The sequence below is a fragment of the Sinocyclocheilus rhinocerous genome, unplaced genomic scaffold (assembly GCF_001515625.1).
Source record: "Sinocyclocheilus rhinocerous isolate Xijiao unplaced genomic scaffold, SAMN03320098_v1.1 scaffold681, whole genome shotgun sequence".
In the NCBI taxonomy this organism is placed as follows: Eukaryota; Metazoa; Chordata; class Actinopteri; order Cypriniformes; family Cyprinidae; genus Sinocyclocheilus; species Sinocyclocheilus rhinocerous.
This window is the reverse complement of record NW_015641029.1, coordinates 1,047,293-1,063,800: the sequence shown is the minus strand read 5'-3', so window position 1 is coordinate 1,063,800 and position 16,508 is coordinate 1,047,293. Positions and strand designations below refer to the sequence as shown.

General features: G+C 36.2%; 1 protein-coding gene across 2 annotated transcripts in view; it reads right to left on the bottom strand.

Moving 5' to 3' along the window:
• The window catches only part of LOC107754143 (LIM and calponin homology domains-containing protein 1-like), a 56,997-nt gene extending 41,302 nt beyond the window's left edge, over positions 1 to 15,695 (bottom strand). For both annotated transcript variants that reach the window (XM_016570473.1, XM_016570474.1), the window contains exons 1-2: positions 15,313 to 15,695; positions 1,508 to 1,578 (exon numbers count right to left, since the gene is read on the bottom strand). In XM_016570473.1, the coding sequence (XP_016425959.1) occupies positions 1,508 to 1,578; positions 15,313 to 15,420 (179 nt within the window). In that variant the 5' untranslated portion in view covers positions 15,421 to 15,695. The remainder of the gene's footprint in view (positions 1 to 1,507; positions 1,579 to 15,312) is intronic.
• Between the last annotated feature and the right edge of the window lie 813 nt (positions 15,696 to 16,508).

The following is a 16,508-nucleotide window of genomic DNA, read 5'->3' as shown; positions in this document are numbered from 1 at the left end:
AAAAGCCATGTGTGACAAAGTTAGGACACCCTATGATTCAATTGCCTGTAGATCCACTTTTAGCAGCAATAACTTGAATTAATCATTTTCTGTATGACATAATCGGTCTCTTACAACGTTCTGGAGAAATTTCATCCCACTCTTCTTTACAACGTTGCTCCAGTTTATTGAGGTTTGAGGGCATTTGTTTATGCACAGCTCTCACCACAGCATTTCAATCAGGATGAGCTCTGGACTTTGACTGGACTATTGTAACTCCTTGATTCTTTTATTTTCAGCCGTTCTGTTGTAGATTTGCTGGTTTTCTTGGGATCATTGTGCTGTTTGTTGTCATTTGGAAGTGTGTAGGCCCTCTTGCATTATTATGCTGTTACATTATGATTATATATTCAGTGGCATAAAATGGTCTTTAAAATGACAATAATATCGCTTATCGCAATTATTTCTGGGGCAATATATCGCACAAAAAAAAGTTGTTATCGTGACAGGCCTACAGAGGAGTTCATTGTCGGCTCAATGACTGTGAAATTTTTGTTAAATTATTAATGGCACGGTGCAATATGTCATGTTTTGTTGTTCATCTGAGGTTTTATTTTCCAAATTGTAAGGCCTGTCAAGGACCAGATATTTTTTTGATTATGTCCTGATATGGAAAACCATGGAATTCAAGAGGGTGTCCTATATATATATATATATATATATAATTACACTACTGTTCACAAATTTGGAGTCATGTAACTATTTTTATTAGGGATGCACCGATACCGATACTGGTATAGGTATCGGCCCGATACTGGCCTCCTGTAATAAAAATATCGGTATCGACATCGGTATCGGCAAGTACCAAAAATAAAAGTATCGGTATCGGGCGAGTACTGGAAAAAGTGGTATCGGTGCATCCCTAATTTATAGAAACAAACACTTCTCATATTTATTGCATTAAATTCAATTCAATTTATTGACCGTACAGTATGGACTTTTACATTATTACAAAAAATCTAATTCACACAAATGCTGTTCTTTTAAACTTTCCATTTACCAAAGAATCGTGAAAAAAATGTATCACAGTTGCACAACTGTTTTCAACATTAATAATAAGAAATATTTTAGCACCAAATCAGCATATTAGAAAAATGTCTGAAGGATCACGTGACACTAAAGACTGGAGTAATGGTTGCTGAAAAATCTATTTTGTCATCACATGAATACATGACATTTTATATTAAAATAGAATTAAAAAAAGACTTCAAAAATAAATGGATCCCAAACGTTTGAACAGTAGTGTAGTGATCATAATCAGGTGGTTTTATCCATATTTCAGTATTTTTATTTGTCCTCTGTAACATAAATTTTGCTAGATGTAAATTATGCTAATACAAACAAGTTTGTATTTGGAATTCATACTGGTGCATCTGCATTTAATCAGAATATTTTTTTTAAGCAAGAGATCTTAATTTCCAATAAACAATTTTCATTTACATCTACAATGTATGTATATAAAACTCACTCGCAGAGCAGAATGCCGTTCTCCAGCCCGCTTCTAAAATCCTTGTCACCGAAACTTCTTCCTGTCACTGCCTGTCAAGCAAACAGAACAGCGCAAAGATCATCAATAAAAAATGACTGAGAATGTTTTAATGAAAAGGTAAGAGAGTGCTAATGTGACTGGAGCAGTTTGAATGCACCCAATGCGTCCTTCTAAATCTATAGTTTTACAGTATGATTTGTCTCTAAATGTTAACCAAACAGATGCTTTATATTTCTTTAGGGAGGCCTCAAAACTTATGCTTCATGTATTAATCTGGTATTTCCTTTTAATAATATGTATGTTCACATATCCAATGCTCTTTCCAAGTAAAAAAAAAAAAAACTAAAGACAAAATGGGTTTCACAAAGAGGATCTGAAACAGCTGCTTTTCTTTTATACACAAATCTGGTAGTTATTAGAGTAATACTTAACACATTCTAAAGGCAAAACGTGTGTGGGGATGGGTTAGAGTATATAAATATGTATGTATGAATGTATTCTGTGTGTGTGAGTCTATAGGCAAAGGCGGACTTAAACATTAGGCAAAGGTAGGCGACTGCCTTGGGCCCCCAAAAGCCAAGGGCCCCCTAAAATGCTTTTTATATGCGAGATGCGCGTTCAGTGCGGACGCACAAGTGGTTGCTGTGGTGTTCATTCCCACGACAACCGTCTGTGCGTCCGCGTTGAACGTGCTTCTTAGCAAAAGTAGGGCGATGTAGAAAATGGGGACAGAATCCCGGAATCTATTCATAAAAACGGAATTTACTGTGTAACGCGGAATGTGATGGAACGAACGGCGCAGACGCGTGTTTCGTTTGCTATTTTGCTATTTAAGCACGCGCAACGCTCGCGGTTGTCGTCTGTAGTAGCTAAATAGTATTTTTGCCATTTAATATTCACATACACTAGTCCATATCGCGTTTTGATTGAAGTGTACTGAATTGCATTTGATTTATTCATTCAATATTTGACAAATTCCGTGACATTGCTCGTTACACAGTAAACTTCTGTTGTGTAGCATTTTGAATGTACAAAAATTAAAGGGTTTGTTAATTTTCATTGGAATAAAAGATAGATCCATGTTTTCGCCTTCATTTGATTACTGGAATATATGACTCAAATAAGAATTTTCACCGGATATTGTCATCTGAACAAGTAACACGTCTGCCACGTTTGTTCTGACCAACTGAGGAAAAAAGCATTACAATAAATCGTGCTACCAATGGTGATTTAATCTAAATTAGCTCATATCACATCAAATTATTATTATTGTTATACTTTATTCTCAAATTGTTAATGTTAACAACATCAGCATTGCGTGACTATGAGTATAGTGTGTATAAGCGAGTAGATTTCAATTTCTGCACATGCCATAGCCTAGTAGCCGGGACAACTTCTTTATGTTTACAGACGTGACGTAATGACATGCTCGAATTTCCTGCGAAAACCCACCCCTACCACTCAAATTAGAAAACATTATTATAAGATGACCGTTGTGAATCAGGCTAAAGTAAGGCGATAGTTTCGAACACTGGCTGGTTATGTACTTGCTCAAATATTGATTTCGGATCATTTTTAACCAAAAAAAGGTATGGAGTGCAGCTTTTAAATTGCAATAATATTTCACAATATTACGGTTTAGACCAGTGGTCGCCAACCCGTCGATCGCGATCGACTGGTAGATCTTTATCACTGTCCCAGTAGATCCCGAAAATAACAGTAAAATAAGTACAAAAATGCATTACATTTCTGGGGTTATATTAATGTGTCACTGAAGGGAACTGTCTTGAGAAAAGTTTCGATGGCAATGGCATTTTCTTCTCCTCCGTATAAAGCGCAGTTCTGCTTTGTTTACAGCGGTAACCAAGGAAGCGCTATATTGCGGTCGGTTCATAAGCAGTGTTGCCAAGTCCGCGGAATTGGGCTATTTTAACACTGTTGCCACGGGTTGTTGTTCATGTCCGCGGGTTGAAGCGACCCCTATAACGTGAAAGAGATTTCTTTCACAAACTTTACAACTTTTAAACGGTAGTGTATATATATATATATATATAACAAACTTTATGCGGAGTAAAAAAAGTGAATTATATATGGAATGAAATCTTTAAAAACTCAACACTGCAATATAGTGTTGGTATAGCAAATATAGTGCACTAGGGAATAGGACACAGCTACACATACCGATTTTCACACATGCAGACATATTCACTCTCAGAATCACACACCAAAACTCACGTTTGAATTGTCAGTGGCAAATTCTTTAAATATAAATATCTAATGTACGTGCCTTTAATAGAGAAATGCACCTTTTCATATGGACTACATAATTGAAGATTTATTTTTTATTGGTTTGTTTAATAGTAGACATTTCAAGATTTCTATAAATGTATTTCTTGTGTCTGTGAGCCGGTTCATTGTTGTGATATGCACCATTCACGGAGACTGCATGAGGAAAGCACATCCAAAAATGACGGAGTAGCATATTCTAAGTTCTTTCCACAGGAAAAAAAAATAAAAAATGCGATAGATTGCGCGGGCGCCTCCATATCATATAGTAAGCGCGATAATACTCCCACAAATACTCGGTTTTGGTCATATTTACTATTAATTGTACAGCTCCCCATCAATGATCTAGCGGCATATAGCCTAGTTCTAAACTGAACGTGCAAGAGAAGCATTAGCCTACTTCTAATTTGGCCAAAGAAAACTTGTTAAAATCAAAATTTTTCTATATTAATTGGTGCATTTTTCAATTGTTTATTAAAGGTGCAAAAAGTCATAAACAAAAATCTAAAAAAATAATCAATATTTTACTTTTTCGGGCAGCATTTTGTGTACGGTTGTAATTTCAAATTTGGTTTTCAGGATGGTATTTAAAAATACAACAACCCTTCTTTTTTCATTTCTTTCGTCATGGTTAAAAAATTAAAAACGAATGGACGCAAAAGTATAGGCTACACGGACCTGGAAACAGTAGGCTATTGCATGTTTTATTTGTGCGCCGAAACTAAAATAGGCCTATGTATATCAAGTCATTATTATTTTTTTGTTTTGTTTTTGTTTTGTAAAGACAATGAAATAGGCCTAGTTTTTTTTTTTTTTTCGTTTAATTGCCCTAATTGAACGAATATGGCTACTAACAATTAAGTGACTGCGACTATTTCAAAATATAGGGTTTGCCGTTTGAATTTATTACTTATTACTTCAACTGTATTGTTAAAAAAGACAGTAAAAACAAAAATACCGGTACAAACCAGCACAAACAAACGAGACTATTGGGGTAAATTTGGAGCATGTGGGGGGCTGAGTGACCTCAAAATGATCATAAAATATTATTTTAATATCTAAAAAACCGAAGCAACACAAACAATTTTTTCACCGGCACAAACGAAGCACAAAAGATTGAGCCTGTTTTGGTTGAATTTGGAGCATGTGGGGGGCTGAGTGACGTCATCGCCTATAGGGGGGCGTGGCAGAGTCTTAACTTTGATAAAGAATATCTCTTTGGTTTTGAGACTTTAGTCTTTGCAACTTCAGGGATCTTATCTATGCACAATCAGCTTGTAACACCCCAAAGAGAAAGGAAAACTTGAAATCGCATCATATGACCCCTTTAATATCTAAAAAACCAAAGCAGCACAAACGAAAATTTTTACAACACAAACCAGCACAAACGGAGCACAAACGATTGAGACTATTTTGCCGACGTTTTGCGTTGGGTGGGGGGCTAACTTCACGGAGGTCAGAGCGGCTCCCTCTCGCACTGTATGACGTGACAGACAACTAGTTGTCCAGTCCTGTTCCGTTCACACAGCGCGTGTATTCCGAGAATGCGATTGTGAGTCCTGAAAATTTACAGGTGTGAGTTCGGTTACAGAATGCGGTTGTCACACCCGTAAATAACCGAACTGTGTGTGAAAGTAACCGTATTAAGGAGGACTAAAATACAGGACTGACAACCGTATTCTGCTGCTGTGTGAACGTGGCCACAGTTCTTCGAGAAATCCCTTGCAGCTGTCTTTAACTGTCAGAAAGACTCGCCCTCCCTCTGCCTTATGTCTTTACACTCTCTTCATTATACAAGTACACACACACACTGTTTTTCAGGCAAACATTCATCTGAAACTGCTCTAATACTGTAAAAGCCATATGAGAGTCCTGGCCTAATTCAGGGCTGCAGGCAGCTTTACATGTATGAACAGAGAGAGATGGACAGTAATAGAGAGAGAAAGAGTTGATTGATGGCAACATTTTTAGGAAGAACCAAAAAGGCTTGTGGTGGCAGACAAGCAGTTCCGTTACCTTGACGCCAAGCTCACAAACACACACACACACACACACACACTTACACCTGCTGGTGACAGTCCAGTCAACATCCCCCAGGAACAGCTCCCCTACAGTGCAGTTGTGTAAGAGGCTACATTTCACCGCAATGGCCAAGATGCCATGCACCGGAGCCAAGAAAACAGTGAGTTGCTCAAGGCAGCCTCCCATTAGCTGACTCAAAGCATTTTGATTTTGGTAGACGATATCTCACTTTGCAGTTTTTGCTGAAATCTTGCTTATTGTTAGTCCGTCACACTCACATATGACAATGCTTTCAATGTAAATCTCACTGAAATAAAAACAGGAGTATACCAAACTAACAAACTATTGTACTAAACTAAATTATGTACAGTATATTGTACATAAACTATTGTACTAAACTGAATTCATACACTAGCTTTAGCCTCTGAATGTATGTGATTGTGTAGTGGAATATATATTTGGTTTAGTTCATGGCTTATACCACTTTAATAATAACTTTTTAAAAATCCCAATGGGAAAAATTAATGGAAAAAAATACTTCCGGAACCTATCCACTGATAAAATTGGGCGGGTACTAATGCACTCTATAGTGTGACGCTGACCTTAGTGCCTTGTTCATACATGCTACATGTACACTTAAAAACACCATGTTTGACAATCTGCCCCATGACATCAACATTAAAGACATTAATAGCAGTATATGGGTGCTATTCCTGCTTATAATCGCCTAAGCAACAGCCTCAGCAGCAGAAAGCAGGGCTCCTCTCACTGAGGCAGAAACAGACAGGGGATGATGTCTCTCAGGACGCACTGTCTTAAAATACATCTGAAAATAGGCCACCTGACTAGGGCTGTTGGAAATAGACAACTCCAGATCATCCGTCCAGACAAAGACACACACAGGATTAAAAGCACTCTCTCTCACCACTATAGGAAAATTAAAAGCTGTAAAAGAACAACGGATAATACATGTGCAAAAGCGGATTTAAACATGTTATGCTCTTCTATCCATTTGCTTAATGAATGTAAACCTTATCAGAATTTGTGAGTGAAAATTATTGTGTGCCAACGCGCAAAATACTGATCAAAACTTAAATATAATACTATAAAACCACCAATGTTTCATACTTTATATGCAGATTACCTTTCATACAGCAATTGACTGCTTTTTATGCTTTCCAACAAACTGTATGTCACTTAGAATGCATAATTAAGGTGTGGAGCATGAATATTAATTGGGTCATGAATACTTAGAACAGTAATCTTCTGTGACCATCCACCTTTCAGTCAATTAACTTATAGTCATAATAAATATTCATAATTCATAGTAGAATTAGTTAATTCACCATCTTATTAATGCACACTTGAAGGAGTAGTTCACCCAAAAATTTAAATGAGCTAAATATTTACTCACCCTCAGGCCATCCGAGATGTAGAGGAGTTTGTTTCTTCATCAGAATAGAGAAATGTAACATTACTTCACTTGCTCACAAATGGATCCTCTGCAGTGAATGGGTGCCGTCAGAATGACATCCAAACAGCTAATAAAAACAGCACAAGTAATCCATATGAGTGAAGTGAAGTGAAAAGCTGGGTGTTTGTAAGAAACAAATCCATCAAAATGTTTTAACTTTAAACCGTCGCTTCTGGCCAAAATACAACTCCATAATAATGCTTCCTCCAGTGAAAAAGTCCATCCCCTGTTGTCCCCTGACATCAACTGTTTTGGACTGTTTTCACTTGTAAATGGAGCTTGATTTGTGCATATTTCTCAGCTGATTTAAGTCTTTTTCACTAGAGAATGCAAAGTTATGGCTAGAGAACTTATATATAAGCTGGAAGTCTTAATGATAGATTTGTTTCTATACAAACACACAGCTTTTTACTTCACAAGATGCTAACTGATGGACTGGAGTCGTGTGGATTATTGTGATGTTTTTATCGGCTGTTCTGACGGTACTCATTCACTGCAGAGGATCCATTGGAGAGCAAGTGTTTTAATGCTACATTTCTCCAAATCTGTTCCAATGAAGAAACAAACTCATCTACATCTTGGATGGCCTAAATTTTAGTAAATTATTCACTTTTAATTTTTGGGTGAACTATTCTTCAACGACTTTTTTTTACTTTGCTAAAATTAGTAGTGCTCCTAAAGAAAAATTTAAGCATTGATCACTGTCTAGAGAGAAGGACACATAAACGGAACTGCACTCTCGTACCACCCCAGTGACAGCTTTTGTACCTTTTTTTCTGAGAGTGTGGAAGTGTGTAAAGTTAGACAAGGTTGTCGGTGTCAGGACATGCATTTACACAAGGATGTACACACACACAGTAAAAAGAAATGAACAGCTGTAGGGGCCCTAAATTTAGATGGACAGAATGTGGGTGACTGGAGCATTTTAAAATAACCAAGCAAATGACATGTGTATGTGGGACAGGGGCAGAGGCACCGAGCACACACAGGAAAGCACAATGCTATGTTAATAAGAGAAAATTCATGGTTTCACATTCATCCCTGAATTTATGATGTTCTGTAGGAATAATTATTCACAAAAGTATGTGTTGGGACCTTTTAGTCAGAAGAAATGTTTTTATCAAGCAACCACACGGTAACCATAGTTTCTACCAAAATACCACACTTACTCCAATTGTTTCCAGGTCTACAGAAAAAAAACATTATATTCATTCTAAGTCTGTAAAACCCTTCCAGAATATGTTTGATGGCAGTTGTGGTGAATACCAAGTTACCACGGTTTTATTGCAGGAGCAATAACTGTAACAACTATGGTATGTTTGGCAGAAATTATGGTTAGCAAAGTACAATTTTGTAACAGGAAACACAGCTCAAACCATCATATTTCATTCTCGTACAAGCTGGATGCATTATCAGTTTCAACCCTTTTTATATCTACTATCATTAGTGTTCATGTTCTAATGTTTTTTAAATGAATGAAAGAACAACAGGGATTCCTGAATCAGTGTGTATATTACAATGTATTTATTGAAACAGAATAAAGAAATTATCTGATAGCATATTGCATGGCTTTAGAAAAGACTAAATGTCTTATTTGGGTTGCTGGCCAAGAAAGTTTAATAGCTGCTGATTTATAGCACCCATCGGGAATATTTTCAGTGTAAGATATTTTCTACTGCTCTACCTTATTCTCAGAAAATATTCCCCTCAGATGTCTGTTTTTCTGTCAGCAAATCTCTCACTGTTTGCGAGTTCATTCACATGTTAATAATCACTGTGCTAATTGGTTGCTTAGACACTATGAGATAACAGCACCTCAAGACTTGCTGAAGTGCTTGAAAATGCATGCACATTAATATACACACACACTGCCTTCATAAATATAGACTCATTCCGTCCTGGAAGACTGAACTGTTTTGATTAATTTCTCTGTTTATCTACCTTAATGCAGTTTTGTTGTTGAGTCTAAATGTACATGCAGATCTGCGAGGATGGGGAGTGCTTTAAAATGAAAAATTTGAAGAAAAAATAACAATAAGTGATATTATTATTCTACAAGGACTTATAAGTGCAATACTAATGCATATTTTTGTGATATAAGATAACAGCACCTCAAGACTTGCTGAAGTGCTTGAAAATGCATGCACATTAATATACACACACACTGCCTTCATAAATATAGACTCATTCCGTCCTGGAAGACTGAACTGTTTTGATTAATTTCTCTGTTTATCTACCTTAATGCAGTTTTGTTGTTGAGTCTAAATGTACATGCAGATCTGCGAGGATGGGGAGTGCTTTAAAATGAAAAATTTGAAGAAAAAACAACAAGTGATATTATTATTCTACAAGGACTTATAAGTGCAATAATAATGCATATTTTTGTGATATAAAAATTACATTTGACAATAAAACATGGTTTTAAATTTGAATGCAGACATAAATTTGCTGATATTAACAAACATAACATCTGTTTTACAGCTACACTCTAAAGGCTCTTTATTGGCATTGATAGTTCCATGAAGAACCTTTAACATACAAGGAATCTTTCCATTGCACAAAAGGTTCTTTATAATAGAAAAAAGTTCTTTATTATTTTGAAAAAAGGTCTTCACACTAAGAAAAAATATTTTTTATGAACTGTTAACTGAAAGGAACATTGGAACCTTTAAGAACTTCAGCAAAAATATTCTGATAGTGGGACTGATTAGCTCTTATTTATTGAAGAAAGGCAAACAAAGCCACAAATACAGTTTGTGTTACAAAAGTAAATATGTGGATTGAAAAGCCTTTATGTCTGTGCATGGCACCGCTATCTCCTGTTGTCCTTGTTTACAATGTTTAACATTGTTAAAACAAAATTTGGGGTTCACATTGAGGTCTAAAACAGAGAATTCTGTGTCAGATTCAAATGGATTGTTTGATTCACGCAGCGCTGTTCAATTTGGTAAACAAAGACATATATTTCAATGGCTAGTGCCACATTGTACATAGTCCATGCATATATTAGATTTGTGCTGCATGGTTTTGTTGGGAAGCCCAGTTTTGTTTTATTTGGCATTTAGTGTTTCCCATACACGACTGAAAATTTCAGCGCATAAACAAAGACCTCGACCAATACGACCGCTGACAAAATTAGCCACCCTGACAGAAAAAATGCATTTGCATTTGGCATTTCTGAGGTCAGAGGTCAAAAACTACCACACACACACACAAAAAACAGACAGCCACACACACTGTCTGTTGCCTGAATTTGGAATAGCATACTATTCATACTATTTCTACTGTATATCTCTCCTTCTCTCCTTATAAAGTTCAGCATTGAATTATGGGAGTTATGCTAAACGTTCCATGGACTCTTGGAGATTATTCCTTGACCAGGAAAACCTATTCCAAGATGAGTAAAAGCAGTGTTATATAACACTGCATTTAAATGATTGCAAAATCAGGATTGTGTGTGCTCTCAAGGGTGGGTGGTGAAGCTGGAGAGATATTGAGGCTGGAAAGAATTGCATTTCTTTACATAAGCTACAAGACTCATTTGCACAACATGAACAATTGTGTTGTATAAGATGAGAGCGCTGGATTAATGTGTCTTCATCAAAAGCTAATCAGAGACAAAACTAGAAACAATCCTTTGAGGTAACACTTTTTACAAGTTCGCAACATGCTCACAAAACTGTACCTGAGTTGTGGCTAAAATGGTTGTAAATGTGTCAAAAATGAAAAATGTGACAATAATTTAAAATATATCATCATTTTGTCAGATATCATGTGCACACTGAACACAATAATAAACACAGCACAAGCTGTGATGTCTGATTCACAAACAAATTACTCTAATGAATCAGTTCAGATTTACTTCGATTTTTACAAAATCAGACTCACTCAGTCAGCGAATTGTTTAAAACAATTACTGAATTTACAACTGACTCCCTCACTGAACCACAAATCACTTTTCAGTTATTTCTGATTCTAAATGAACTGGAAACCATTACTATAATGCATGATTTGGGTTTAATTTTTGTAAGATTTTTTTTAGTGTATTTAAAATAAGTCTCTTCTGCTCACCAAGGCTGCATTTATTTTATGAAAAATACAGCAAAAACTGAAATATTGTGAAATATGCTTACAAATTCAAATAACACACCGTATTTTAGACATTGTCAATTTTAAGCAGCCATTACTCCAGTCTTCAGTGCCACATGATCCTTCAGAAATCATTCTAATATGCTGATTTATTGCTCAAGAAACATTTCTTGTTATTATCAGTGTTGAAAACAGATGCTTAATATTTTTGTGCAGTCTGACATCTTTGATGAATAGAAAAAAAAGAACAATTTATTTGAAACATAAATCTGACTGTCACTTCTGCTAAATAAAAGAACTCATTTATTTTTTTTAAATACTGACCCAAAACTTTTGAAAAGTCATGTATACATTAAAATTTCTCTTCATCACAGCACAAAGCAGAAGCTATGCATTCAAAAAACTAAAGCACTTCAAAGCAACCACTTCTATTGATGAATTCTAAGCTTTGTCCACCAAAAAAATCACTTGTTTAACTGTAGGAGCCCAAGGCGCCCTCATATTTTTTTGTCTGAAGCCCTGTAACTATAAAAGTAATGTCATCTTCTTTAGGCAGAAGTTCCTTTATGAAAAGAGACTAATAGCTAATAGTGCTTTGACAGTAGACTGGAGTGGATCTTAAGTCACAGAAACAGTTGGACTGAAGGTCATTTGGCTTAATGTGTGTCTTGGTGGTCACCCTGAATACTTGAAAGCAAACCATAGCCAATGGCATAATGGAGAGCACATATTTAGTCTGTGATTTGAGTCCCTGTGTTCTTAAATGACTGTATTAAATGAATGTGAATTTGGTAGACAGCCTGTGTCTGCCTCCCAAATCTCTGTCACTGTGTAAGCTGTATCATTTAATCCGTACGTATGTGACTGCACAGCTGTGACAGCTGGCTTTATGAGGTCATATGACAGAGCCATCTGTACTCAAATGTACCAGCTCTTACACTCACACACACACACACACACTTGACCTCATACTCTTGATTTGTCAGATAGACGCTCTAAATGCACTCAAAGTGGAGCACAAGCTGATGTGCAATCAGCGGGACGTGTTCTATATGGTCTCCTTGGTGACTCTATGACAGTGGTGGTCAAATAGTAGGATGGAAAGAAACAGGCAGAGAAAGAGAGAAGTGCTCTGAAACCCGATAGTCAATGGGAGAGGAACTCTAGGGCTCTTGAAATATGATAGGCCAAGGCAGAGAAGGACTTTCTGTAATGCGATGTGGTTGCTGCTGTCCGTCTCTAACCACTGACAGGTGCACTGGGAGTGTTTCCTCATACAGTTTCCGTATAATGTCACATGGCCCATCCAGCACACACCTATGAGCCCTATGAGAGGAACTATTAAAACAAAGACTGGACATATGATACTCTGTCTAAAAACAATCGTAATATACAGATATGAAGTGACAGACCGATATATGGTTAGGCCAATTTATTATTATTTTTTTTTACAAAGTTATCAATTACGAAGAAAAACATGTAGACACCAAATCAAAGTAACATAATACAACCAAAAAAACAAAAAAAAAAACAGGAAATTATATTATATAGAGGAACACACTGATGACCCTCATGATTGCTTGTCCAGGTAAATAATAATAATAGATAAGTAGAGGTTGTAAAATGTCATCTGATACAACCCCCCCCCCCAAAAAAAATACAAGAAAAACATTTAATCATCTATGATAATAATAATACTTTAAACTTGAAAAATATAATATATATATTATATATAATAATAATTCAGTTCACCTTTCTTATAATATAAATGAATAATTAATTATTTATTATTTGCGACAGACAGACAGACAGATAGACAGATAGATAGATAGATAGATAAAACTTTCACAAAAACAATAAAATATAAATAATTAAAAAATAATAATTCAATTTTTTATAACTTTTTACTTTCTGGTTAACTGCATGGCATTTGAGTCATTCAATTTAAACATTTTGTTGGAAAGGGTATAAACGTTTAGCAAAGCCATAAACCATATGCAAAGATTACATTTGTTTGCATGCTAAACTTACATTTTCTTTACCTTAAATTTTCTTTTCTTTATCTTTGACATTCTTATTTGTGTCACTGATCATTGTTTTGTAAATTTCATGAAATATTTTTTGTGAAATATTGGGTAGTGTTATTTTCTACAATTGTGTGTTTCTTGTTTCATCATTGTATTATGTAATATCTCAATATTATATTGTCCATCACCTTGCTTTCTAAATATTGACCCTATCTAAGCTGACCACTACAGGGAAGCTCAATCTATATGTGTCTTAAGAGAGCTTCATGTATCTTTGTAGTCTGCTGTTCATGCTTCAGTCTGCCATATGCTTTGGTCTGTAATGTTCTAGCTCTTGCAATGACTCACTAAGGAAAAAGCATTTTTAGCAGGAGACAGAAGAAGCATGTCTCTCTCGCTGTGCCAATTTAGTTAAAACTATTTGCGAGCAGCAGGGTGCTAGGCTATTTCAGCCCGTCTATTTATACAGATCGTCCTAAAATGCATGAGCTCCTGCCTGTGTTACTGGCATACCAGAGAAACACATGGGCAGAAAGACAGACAGAATGGACAAATAGTAATGCAGAAAAAGTGTGAATGGATTATGGCATGGCAACCTGGTCTATACTTTAGGTGGGATTTATGAAATCACTAAAAAACACATAAATTCCTAATTAATTAACAATATAATAATAGTGTCTATATGTGGGTCGCTATGTAAAAGTTTGAAGAACGATACCATCATAAGGAAATACTGATGGTCCCATTTTTTTCTGGAAAAAAAAGAAAAGAAAAAGCCATTACCGATGGCTAATGTCAGGGTTTTTAAACTTAGGACCACAAGGAAGTGCTAGACGGTATAAAATTTTTTAAAAATTACAATTAAAATAACCTAATAGAAATGAGATTGAAATGAGTAAATAATACATCAAACAGCACAGTTCTATAATGAGCAGAAAAAAACTGTATAATATAACTTAATAGAAACTAAAAATATTTCCTAAACTATATTTTAGACATATTTATATAAATAATGTTTTTTTTTCATAAACTGGTTCTTTATACAAGAAATTATATAGATGACTTTACAGTGGGGGTCCCTCACACAAGAATGATCACATCTGGGGTCCATGGCATCTAAAATACTGAAACCCCATCTAATGCACAAGACTAAACCTCAAATCTAGATCAGTGACGTTTGGATTCTCCCTATCCAATCCACACCACCCATAAAATAGGTCATAATATTAATACCAAGACCTAAAACCTTTAACATCTCTGGGGATGGACTAGTCCTACATTCACATGTTATACTTTACAGTGAATCAGGTCAAATAAAACGAAGGCCAAATAAATACTGTATAGGCCACAAATGCTCGGTGAAAACAAACTGTTTGACCGAGCTTGTGCGCTTCCGTGATGAGGGGCGTGGTCTGTAAAGGACAAGGGGGCGTGTCTCTTGGCTTCCACAACAACTGGAATCTCTTAGCAAAAGGGGGCGTGTCCGCTCGCAGACTATTTGTGCAGCCTTCTGTTTCTCTAGCACGTCTTCAAAATTAATAATGTTTGCAAAAGCGTCCACTCGATAGGCGACCTACAGTATAAAATCCTGCAGCTAATTTAAATAGGCTGATGGCTGTCATGTGAGAGAAAAAATCGGTGAGCCATCAAAGCCGCGCTAGTCCGATTACAGCCCCCGAATCCCGCGCCGCTGGGCTCCATTGCCCGCTGTTGTAACCAAACACGCTACGCACTCACAACAGGTGACTGTGCAATATTTATAAGCTGTTCAGAGCGTAATGCAACCTCTTTATTTATATGAGTGTCGAAACAAAGATTAAAATAAAAAATAAAAAAAATAAATGTTTACTTCCACCTCTGTGAGCATGTATGTACGGTTAACTCACCTCGATCCATTTTTGAGCCTCTTGAAACGCTGGTTCTGGAGTAGCGTCAGCAGATTCAGCTTGATCCAGATGGGCATTTGAAGCCGAATCGTCTCCAGGACTGGCCATTTCCCCCAAAAAAAGGTCTTAGCAAGACAGCCTAGGTGAGATATCCAGCGCTCCGCGAACAGACAGACCTGCGTGTTTACTTCAGATCACTCGCCGTAATAGCGGACTCGTTCAGTATGCTGAGCTTGAGCGTTCTCAGCGCAACACACTGCGGTTCTCCAGCGCTCAGCAGCACTGCAGATGAACTACTGCACTTTCTACCACACGCGATGCAATACGAGTCCGACCTCCGCTGCTAAAAATATAAGCTAAAAAACCAATGCGTAACCAATGCGTAAGGGGCAGCAAGGCGAGCGCATCAGCCAGCCTCCCTGGCTGTCTCTTCTCCTAAAGAACTGGAGCTGGCATGCGCGAGAACGCGGGGGAAAGGAATTTAACGAGAACAATCGAGCAGTTCCGTTACGGCCAGACATCTCTCTTTCTCTCCCTCGCTCTCTATATTATATTATATTATATTATATTATATTATTATATTAAACGCATTGTCTTTCATCCTCTATCAATTTAGTACAATAAAGTTATTAATATAAAGTAAAATAGATTTGCATTTTCTAAAGAAAATACCAGCAGTATGTGAATGGTTGCACAAATGTTAGGTAAATTCATAATTGGAAAAAGTTGTAAACCCCATGGATAGAGGGAGACAGAGATTTCTAGAAATATGCAAGTGAAATGGATAAACAGAAAAGACTGCTCCTGTGCTCAATACATTGTCAGAAAATTTATAAGAGGCTATATTTGTCCCCTGGAATTGATTTTCAGAGTCATTTTTACCTTAATGAGGACTCTAACCATAGAAAATCACACCATATATAATTAAACTGTCAAATACTTGACCCTTGAATCAATTAATTGAAATAAATAGCTACTCAATTACTGTTACCTATAAAATCAAATCATCACATATTATACATATTATACAATATTATATATTGCCGTAAATAATTTATGATGTATTGAAAGACAATGAATATGCTGCTATAATACGTTTAATATATTAGCTTATCTAGATATAGGACTTGGCCTATAAGTTAAATATTAGGTAACAGATTTAAACAATCAACAGAATGTAGTGCTCTATATTTGGC